Genomic DNA, 11,162 nt, shown 5'->3' with positions numbered 1-11,162 from the left:
AAAAAAAAATTATTTTCGTTCATTAAATATCCCAGTAAAAGAGACATAAATTAAATGAATATAAAAATGATATGTAAGATAAATTTCAAGACTTAAAAAAAAATTGTTTTGGTTGGTAAAGGCTGCAACCTGAAAAAATTGAAAGTCTCGCAGATTTTTTTTTTTAGATAATAGCTATCACTCACAATAACATGTTTTTTGGGGAATGCGTAATAATCATATGCACAGAGAGAAAGGGAATTTCACCTTCATAGGTGCATGTTATGAACCATGCATTTGACGCCTGTCGTTTTGATATTAAATTGATGTAAAATGACGAGTCGTAAACTTGACGTTTAAGCATTGTATACAATGAATTAACGACCCTAACTCATGTCACCTTCTCTAATTTAATTCAAGACCTTTCTTAAGAATTACAGCACCGTTAATTTATTCATTAATTAATTTATGTATAAATTAATTTTAATATGGTACTTAAAATCTTTGACGTTGAAATAAAACATGATGTTTTACTAGAAGGTTAGGAAAAAGGGGCCTGATATTTCAAATCTTGTCTTGTTTTATTAGCTATTCTATAGCTACAGAGTATTCATAGGATCCTCAGGATAAAGAACGAAATAATGGATACCCACCGAACTCTCGACTGAAAAAAAGGAAAATATATTTTCGGTCAAAGATTTTCGGCAAAAAAAGTGAGTATTTTCTTCTCTTTTTTATGAGATGGCAATGTTATTAAAAATGGATTTTAAGATTTCCTTTTTTTTTCTTTTTTGATAGTAAAAGATACGGCACAAAAGAGAGAGAAAAAAGGGCCAAACCCCTAATCAATGTTCCACACTCTTGACTCAAACTGACGTCTCTGCCTTTACGATACTTGGGAACAATGTTGCTATTTTCACTTTTAGCTCTATTTGTGTTTACAGGTAATTTGAAATCAATTTTTAATCACAGTTTTTCGAATTTTTTCTGATATTCAAAAATTAAATTTTAATATGTTGATTTTTCCTCTTGTTCTGTACGTTGCGGCACGCGCATTTTCACGATCCAAATTCACATGCACTTGGAATTCCAAGCAATAATAGATTTAATAGAATTGGTTCTTCCTGGAATATAATAAAAGTTCTTGTTGAATAAATTGTCCAATATCAGCAACACGTTATGAACTTGTAGCATCTTTGTTTGCCTGTGTTAGACTTGTAAAGGATAGTCTAATGGTCCTATATATAATTGCGGCCATTAAGGTAAAATGTTCCCCGGCGGGCGCGCGTTCTATGTATATATATTTTTATTTAGAATAATTATGAAACTTAATCCATAAAAAACCCGATGAACATACATTGATTTAGATGTGTATTGTAATTAAGGGGAAATAACTTGAGTACGGTGTAAGAATTATGAGTTCATCGACAGATAAATAACAATATCATAACAGTACATTTTATTAAGAAAAGTCCAATATACCACAGTAGCGCTCTTGCCTAATATAGAAAAAAAGTCAAATATTCTTTATTTGTTGTGTAGATAAATCTTCCGGATTTTGTCGAGATGGCTTTGCGCAGGTGCAGAACTGGTGTTTTTCTTTTCACCTTCAGCCAGTAGGAATGTACGACACAGCACGCGAATGTTCACGCCAGGGGGCGGGGCTAGTCACCCTGGACTCGGCAGAAAAAGAAAGGGCATTAACTCAGTTCATTGAAGGTGAGGTTATTTATAGAAATTAGGAGACCGATAAATTATTATTATTGGACTTTGAGGATTTATTTTGTTGCTATCGAAGGAGGTGTGCCATTGATGTTTTGTGCGCCACCTTGAGTACAATCTATTGTAGGAAGAATCCATGGGAAAAAAAATCATTAATGATACATATATATTTCTATTATTATCAATCAGAATTGTTAACGTTTTCATTCGGTCGACAGGGGATTTTTTCCCGTTGATGTCACCTGATCCTACCTGTGTTTTCAGTGATCCTTTTATGCACATGTTAAATTGAGCCGTTATTCTCAATTTTTCATATCACAAGATGGAATTTAGTATTCATATACATTGTACATGTATATTTTTTTTCTAATTTTTCCAGATATGAATTTCTTCGGTCTCCAACAGGATAGAAGTGTAAGTTTTATAATTATGTAAAACGTCAACCTAAAAACACGTTATTTTTATAACTATGCAATAATAGGTTAACCTGATAATAGGTTAACCTTATATCTGTGTAATAATATGCTAACCTTATGATACGTTGATCTTATAATACGTTTATCGTATGGTTTATCATCTGATCAAATTTATTTATGTTAACTTTGTAGGACCATTTCCAGCTTAGTTTGTAAATTCAGTAAGGGGTGGCATTCTCGACGTTGAATAATTAGCTTCTGAAATTTACACAAGAATCCTTCGCTGTTGAAATATACATTGGATAGAAATTCGGGCAAACGCCAATTAGTGTATCGAATAACCAATAACATTGTCTAGCCCGTCAAAGAGGTGGAGCTTAAGTCGTCTCATCGTTGTCAACAACAACTTAATGTTCCTGATGTTATTAATTTCTAAACCAAAGAAAATCTATTTGCCAATTGACAGGCGGTAAACACGTAGCGCCGAGAATGCCACGCCTTACTGAAAGTCCAAACTAAGCTTGAATTGGTTCTAATATGTAAACCTTACAATAAATCAAAGCAATAATGCGTTAACATTGTAATATGTTAACATTTTAGTACGTAACCTTAAAATGTTTTAAAACTATCCGTCTGTAATACATGAATACGCTAATCTTGAAATACATTAATCATATAGTACACTAACCTTATACTACGTTGTTATTATTTTCGTGAATCTTATAAAACATTAACATTTGAATTACAATACGCTGCAGTACTTATCAAAGAATATCTTCCAATTTTAAATTGTCTTGATAATGAGAGATTGTTTTTAAGGTTTATTTTGGTTATCTTATTGAAATACAGAAATCTCTAAATTTCAAAACTAAGACTCTTTAAGAATATTTACAGATAAATTCAAACATTAGCGCTGTTTGTACGTTAGTAAACAGAATATTATTGCTAGAAATATCAACAATATTTAGAAAGAAAAGCATGTTTCTTCAATTTCTTTCAGTCTACTTTTAGAACTAAATTATTGCACCCATTAAGTTTTGAACCAAAGTTGTTTCTTGACGCTTAATAACAAATGCTTAGGTAATCACTTCGAAATTATTTTTGATGCTAAATTACAAAAAACAGGAATATCATTCCGAGTTACGTCAAAGAGGAAACAACTTTGATTTATTCAATTTTTTGTTCCTTTCATGTTAATTTATAATTGCACGCTATGCAGAAAAGTCTTGTTTTTATGAATTAATTTACATTTTCAACACTTTTGATCATCGTAGTTATTAAAAGGCATTGTGGAAAAAAATCAAACGTTATAAAATGTCAGTAAAAAATACAAACTCGAATTACAGCTTTTTCTTAATATTACATAAATGTCTAATATATTATTCAGATGAAAAAAAAAATTGTGCCTTATCTTTTAATTTCTAGAGTGTTACACGATAGATGTTTCATGCTAGGTTTATAAATCATAGATTCTAATTCCTGCGTTATCTTTCTTGTGTCAGGCTCTCCGGCGATCTCTAGAGGAATTGATAAACACCGACAACGACGCAGCCGCGTGTAAGTATCTACTTCCGGTCGTTAGGGAGATCGTATTCTGGACTTCGGTGCATCATTTATTTGTAGACGTTCTTGATAAGAGATTCTTGTGGAAACTCTTTTTAATAAAGCATGTTATGTTTAAAAAAACGTTTTAAATTTTGCCAACTCTCTGTTTACAAATTCTTAACTGATTAGAATAAGCATTTATAAATGATCTATAGTATTCTGTATATAGAAAGAAATAATGCACCTTCTTTTTTATTGTGGGGGAGGGATGAGAGAAGGGGCAGATTAACCACCCAAATTTATTCCAAACAAATCAAACTCTTCTAACCAATCAAATTGTACATGTGACACGTTCTTTCAACCAATCAAAGTGTCAGACGTTTAATCATGCCTTCTTTTTGTTTCAGTTTGCGAGGACTATAAGAAATACAGAGAAAAATCCAAATCCTACATCTTTATTCCTAATGCAGAGGTAAAGTATATAGGGAGGTTTTATAAAGACATTGCCAACTACCTAAGTCGTTTTTAAAACCTAAATTTAGAAACATGATAGCTATGTTCGAATCAAATCAAAAGTATGCGAATAAACATTGTCTAGGAATACATTCTAAACCTAATTTTGATAAAATGATATTTTGTCTGTGTTTTTTTTTTCCGTCATACATGTATGTCTGTGTTGTATTTAATCCATGTACGGTTATATCAAGGTTTGCTGCTTAACTCACTTAACTTTGTAATTTATAATCACAATAAACACTTTTAAGGGATTGAGTGCAGGCCTTATACTAGAAACAAAGCATACTTGGTACATCAATATTTCTATGTTAATTTAATCTTATGACTGTATATTTTTTGTTCAATCACATTTCCATGTTATATAAAATCCAATGACAGTTATTTCTTCTTGTTCCTTCACATTTCTGTGTTAGATTTATGTTATACGGTTATAACTTTCTGTTCCCGTTTTCAGATCCCGCTCGGCTCTCACCCGGAAGACCGGGCCAACCACACGACACCGGAAGGGTTCAGCATCAAGCTGTCTACTATCCCGGGGGCGGGGTTCGGGGGGTTCGCGGAGAGGTTTATACCGAAACACACAATCATAGGAAGCTACGAGGGGCTTATACACACCAACCACAAAGACGACGATCTATACTCGTGGCAGGTCAGATGTCAAATCTTATTTAATAATTTTGCTATCAGCCAAAGTAGGCAGATCATTGTAGAAAATGTGAACGAACCTACATGAATATCCAATAAACTTAGAAATTTATTTTCTTTGACTGAATTTCGGTTAGAAACTCATGCATATGGTCCACGTATTGTAGTCTTTTTTAAAAAGGACAGCAACTTGTTGAATTACATTAGTACAGCTCTCTGTTAACCTTGGAAATTCCTTAAGGCGTGGTAGTTTCCATTTTACATAATTGAAGTCTGAAATTAAAGCTCTCAACGACTTTTGAAATATATATGGGCGAAGGTCAACGAGTGTAGCAAAAATCCAGCGTCTCATACGGCAAAGAGGTGAGGCTATAGTCGTCTCATCGTTGTCAACAACAATTTAAAGTTCCTGATGTTATGAATTTCTAAACCATCGAGAGTCTTTTCGCAATTTGAGAGACGCTAATTACGTAGCGCCGGGAATACCACGCCTTACCGAAAGTCCAAGGATGATAGAGAATTGTATTTCATTGTGTTACATATCTTTTCCTACATTACATAAAATTACAGACGGAGAAAGTGGGATCTGAAGGAATGTACGTCATTGACGCCGGAAATCCGGCTAACAGTAACTGGTTACGGTGGATAAACTGCGCGGGAAACGTGGAACAGGAAAACGTGATCGCTGTGTCGTGCGCAGGTCTCATTCTGTACATGACGACCAGGGATATTTACCCCGGAAGTGAAATGTTTGTCTGGTATGGTGACGGTTACGGGGACTTTCTCAAAATCAGCAGAGTTCACCCAGGTATTTAAGTTCTGGTCGAGGGGACATAAAACATTGAAGAGCTTACTTTTGGGCTCAGTCTCACTTTTACCAAAGGTATATATAATGGAAACGTGAGATTGGGATCAAAAGTGAATTTATCTAAGTTTTATGGCTCCCAGACCTGGAAGCAATACATGTAAACGTACAGGTTTATTTGAATTTACGCCATGATTTATATCTTATATTTGTTATCTTTTAAATAATAAAGGGAAATAAATTCAATTTAAGATTTTCTTCAGTTTAAGGTCTTTTTATTTCTTTATAACTTTCTAGAGTCGGACCTACAAGGGATTTTCAACATCCGGGTCAACGTTCTCTCGTTTGATGACAAGGACCGGACGGTCTACAGTGACGGAAGTCCGGTCACTTACATGAACTGGGTCCCGGAAGCAGCATCAGACGTCGTGGACAACACATTCGGCCTCGTTCTGACGTACAACGGAAGTGAATGGAAATGGTTTCCGGAGAAGGACTATCGATATTTTACTGGACCGGACGGTCTACATCTTCCCTTTGTGTGTGAGGATAGAACCACTTATAATGAGGACGGAGTTATCGATCCTGATTACAAGGAACCTGAGGCGGGGGAGTCGTCTACTAGTCACGTGGACTCAGACATTTTAGCGGAAGGCGACATAAAACCATTAAAAAGTGACGGTCGATTGGAACCGGAAGTAGTTTGTGATGGTTCAGTGTAGTGCTTTCTTGGATGTGCTAATTTAATTTATTTTGTGGGTTATGTGAGGTTAGAGAGAAGGAGAGAGAGAGTAATATTGAGAGAGTAAGAAAGAGCAGATGAATAAGAGAGAGGACGAGAGCAAAGAAATGATTTTGAGAGAGGAATAGAACGAACGAATAGAATGAACAAAAGACAGTAGGGGAGGCTGAGCGAGAGGGAGAGAGAAGTAGAAATAATTTATTTTTGAAAATTTTTATTTCAATTTTTTCAAGCATAAAATTAATCTGTGATTCAATTAAAAGTATTAAACTGGATATTTATTTCTAAGAAGCCATGTAATATTGTTCCAACATTAATATATAAATATACGTGTCTTTGTAAATAAAACTTATCATATGATAACTCACAAAAATGGACAATTAATCACGTCCCTTGGCTACAAATAATTTAATTTAAATCTTAGAGATGCTTTTAAATTAAGTCTTTTAAAAAGTATTTGAATGCCGGATTAAAATAAACATTAACTGCTGTCAGATTGTGGCTCTTTTGACCTTCGGTCTTCCTGTCCGTTTGTCTTTCTTTTTGTCTATAACACTTACGTTTCTGCAAGATATCTCCAGAAGCCCCTGAGCTTTTCCAATAAAATTTTACGCAAGAAATTCTCGTGGAATAAGAAAACCCTATTGATTTTGGGGTCTCGATATCAAAGGCCAAGGTCATAAATGCATGCATTCTTGAAAATGTCATTTCCGAACGAAATGTCAAGAAGATATTGAGATTTTTTAATCACATTTCATACCATTACTCCCTATTGCCCCCACTGCTCCTCTTAAGATGCCCCCATCATCTCACTCACCCCATACCCCTATATATCTGCCCATTTTCCACTGTTTTGCTAAAGCGGGGATGGAGTATTGTTCTTGATAGTTCCGACTTCTATAATGCAGGAACGGAGTGTTCAAACGCAAGATCGCAGCGGATGTGATTGATCGACAGGGAAGAATTCTCCTTGGTTGCACCTGATCCCGCCACGGAATGTTTCTTCCACGTTCCCAATATTTTTAAGTTGTATATTTATTGAATCTTTGATTATTGTTGAGTAAGCCCCTATCTGTAATGAGCAATAAAGAAATTTTCATACAACCTGCACTGTTAAAACACTGCGTTATCTACCTTTTGGTGATAGCTATAGCTAGTACCTCATGACAGTCACGATTTCCTGTTCACCTGTACTTACCTGTATTTACCTGTCTTCACCTTTGTTCAGGTGTGTTAATTACCATCGATCACGTCCGACGTTAACCAGGAACAGAGGTACACAGAATTTGTACGGGGAACGTCCGTCATAGCACCAATGGGTTAATTAGCCTTAAAATAATGAATTATGATCAATTAGATTAGCTTCATTTTTTTTTATTAATTATAATGCAATTCAATTCCCAGATTACTGGCGGAAATAAAACTCGTCTATTATTTAACCAAACGTTCATAAGGTAATTCCTAAATAATTGTTAAAGTTGTTAGGTTGATATTTATCTTTAATTATCCTTAATTAATGATAATCTTTTTATTATAAACGGTTACTCAGTTCAGTTCAGTTTAGTTCTTTATTCCGTGGGACGTACATCCCATAAGCATCATAAGTACAACATTGTATTTATCAATTACATACATAGTACAATAACATGTTATAAACTTACCAACTAGTAATACATACATTTTATTATATAGCTAAATGATTTAAACATTCCATTCGTAATTTATTAGCATGATATATATATTTCCCTAACTGATTTACATCTTTGGTATTTGTACTACAGAATAATTGTATTAACTTGAAGACACTTGGTCTTCGGGAGTAGTAAATTTTGATGAACTTGTTTCTTAAGTCGTGAAAAACTGGACAAATGAATAAAAAATGAAATTCGTCTTCAATCTCATTTAAATTACACAGAACACATTTCCTATCACTCCTTATTAAGTTCTCGTATCTTCCAGTTTCAATCTTTAAATTATGTGCTGAAAGTCTGAGACATGAAATTGCTTTTCTATATTTTACATGGATGGGTTTCTTTAAATAACCTTGTAAACAAAAATAATCAACTAAATGCTTATATAACATACATTTTGGTGACTTACATATATCAGATATAGCCTTCTGTTTAAAAACGTCACACATTCTGTTGTATGTTATGTCTAATAAAATGCTATCTTTTTGATTACTATGAAACAAGTCAGCTAAACCTAGAGTGTACATTTCATTTTTTATACTCATAACCCAGGGATCTTTATTCTCTACCATATCTTGGTAACATGCACTCAAAATGCAGTTATTACTTTTTCTTAATTTTAACCAATATTTTAATATTCTGCGCTTTCTGTATACATCTAGTGGTATTCTACCTAACTCATAATAAACAGCACTATTACAGGTATTTTTTCTTACACCAAGTATTCTTTTACAAAAATTAATATGTACTCTTTCAACATCTGGACCTTTATGGAAACCCCAAATTTCAGCTCCATAGCATAACACACTTTTAACATAAGTATCAAAAACATTGATCTGAGTCTCAACATTGAAATTTAAATCTTTCATCTTACTATAAATACTAAACAATGCCTTGTTACCTTGTGTTGCACAGTGTTTCTGTGTAGATAAGAATTTACCATTATAGTTAAATAATAATCCTAAATAATTAAATTGATTTACAACTTCTACATTTTTACCATTATATGTCCATTTTTCTTCATCTCTTACATACTTTCCATTTCTAAAAACTACAATTTTTGTTTTTTGTACATTTACAGTTAAATTCCATTCTTTTGTGTAGCTATATAGAGTGTTTAACATTTCTTGTAAACTTTCAACTGATTCCGCTATTAAAACTGTATCATCTGCGTACATTATTAGAAACAAATTAATCATTTGAAGTTCAACTGAAGCACAATTATTTTCAATAAAATGTCGTTCAAATTCATTTAGATACATGGAAAATAGTACAGGCGATGATATTTCCCCCTGCAGAACACCCGCAGATATACGAAATGTGTCAGTCAATGTACCTTGGTGTTTTATACAGGCTCTAACATTCTTATATAACGACTTAATAATACATAACATTTTTCCTTGAATACCCTCTGTTTGTATCTTGTACCATAGCTTAGATCTGTCAATTAAATCAAAAGCTTTTGAGTAATCTACAAAACAACAATATAATCTCTTTTTGTTTCTCAATGTCTTGTTAATTAAACTTTGTAAAATAAAAATAGCATCAATTGTACTTGCACCTGGCTTAAAACCAAACTGAGCGTCTGTAATAATATTATATTTTTGGTCCCATTCTAACAATCTATTATTCAAAATACATGTAAATAGTTTCGCTAGACAGCTAACCAAAGTTATGCCTCTGTAATTATTTGGGTCATGTAATTCGCCCTTTTTGAAAATTGGTACAATACATCCCTTTGACCAGCTATCTGGATACATACCAGAATCAAAAATATTGTTAAATAATTTACACAAAATAGGAATCATAACTTCTTTACATTTAATAAAAAATTCATTAATTACACCATCATCTGCATTACTCTTGTTACATTTGAGTTTCAAAATTGCTTTCTCGACTTCTAATTCCGATATACGCGTATCTAGTTCCTCATAACATGAAGCTGAGTGGTGTTCAACAATGTCGTCAGCAACGTTAGATTCGTTCTTGTTCTCAAAAACACTCTTAAAATGTTCAAAAAATTGATCTGCTGTTATATCATTATCTAGTTTTTTCTTATTCTTAAATAACTTAAAAAATTGTCTTGGGTTATGCTTTCTTAAATATTCCATGTTATTTCCCTGGTATCTTTCATAGATGTGCCTATATTTCGGTTACTGAATGTCTGTTTCCTTGTATACATACATTGCACCTGTTGACCCTGAGGTAGACTAAATCCCCCCCCCCCCCCCCCCCAAAGAAAAACAAGCTAATTAAAGAAAAAAAATCTGTCACCCACTGATGGAAAAAAAGAGGATCCGGATGGGGGTCGAAAAGGGGGGGGGGTACCTTTAGCCTTGTGGTCTTAGAATTTATTCTGTGACCATAAGGCTGCAGATCCCGTAAAGTAGATAAAATGCACTTAAAGCCCGATATTTTCGGCGCAAGCTTAACTTCTTCGCTTTCCATCATTGATCAATCAAGGACATGTACCTTTCGTCAGAGTTTTGGTTAAAGACTTAAACATAAAACCATGACGATACAGTTCTGCAGCTACAAGAACAGCAGCGTGAATACAAAGCTTATTTTTAGTGACGGAAAACAATCCAATTTACATGACTGGACATCAGTTTATAACCTTTCATTGATCTAGGTTTCCAAATAAAGGCATTTTCATTACATGCTACTATATATGTTAACGTGAAACTGGAAGAGAAGCAATGGAAAATCAATAAATTTTACAATTAATTAGTATCAGACAAAAAATTAATGTTTCAATTCTAAAGAGAGAGAGAGAGAAATTTAAATTAAGCTGTGTGTAATAAGCTAATTTGATTATGTAATTAGCAGATATAATGTACACTAACACATGTTGAAATTTAATTGATAAAGATTTTTGAAAAAAAAATACAGATTATTGCATACAATTTATAATTCTTAAAAGACATTTTGGATATGTTAAAAAATTGACTGCCTACACTACAATGTACTAATGACGTTCAAAAGCCTTAATATTTTTAAACAAGATCTATACTGCATTGTCCTTCTCTGACTAATGAACTAATTTGATTATGTAATTAGCATATTTAATGTTAATATTTAATTGATAAAAATTTTGGAAA

The 11,162-nt window shown here is 33.2% G+C and overlaps 1 protein-coding gene across 1 annotated transcript; it reads left to right on the top strand.

Annotated features, from left to right (window-relative positions):
• Window positions 1–539: 539 nt before the first annotated feature.
• Window positions 540–6,763, top strand: LOC134236822 (uncharacterized). Its single transcript, XM_062718958.1, has 9 exons — window positions 540–692; window positions 778–923; window positions 1,522–1,698; window positions 2,081–2,115; window positions 3,620–3,674; window positions 4,070–4,134; window positions 4,633–4,827; window positions 5,394–5,631; window positions 5,926–6,763. The coding sequence occupies exons 2-9, from the start codon at window positions 884–886 to the stop codon at window positions 6,348–6,350; spliced, it is 1,230 nt and encodes a 409-aa protein (XP_062574942.1). The 5' UTR covers window positions 540–692; window positions 778–883; the 3' UTR covers window positions 6,351–6,763.
• Window positions 6,764–11,162: the final 4,399 nt, after the last annotated feature.

Source organism: Saccostrea cucullata, unplaced genomic scaffold, assembly GCF_032062105.1.
Source record: "Saccostrea cucullata isolate Sc308-1 unplaced genomic scaffold, CSIRO_AGI_Scuc_v1 ctg3566, whole genome shotgun sequence".
NCBI lineage: Eukaryota > Metazoa > Mollusca > Bivalvia > Ostreida > Ostreidae > Saccostrea > Saccostrea cuccullata.
The sequence above is the reverse complement of the archived record's forward strand: the minus strand, read 5'-3'. Positions and strand labels throughout refer to the sequence as shown.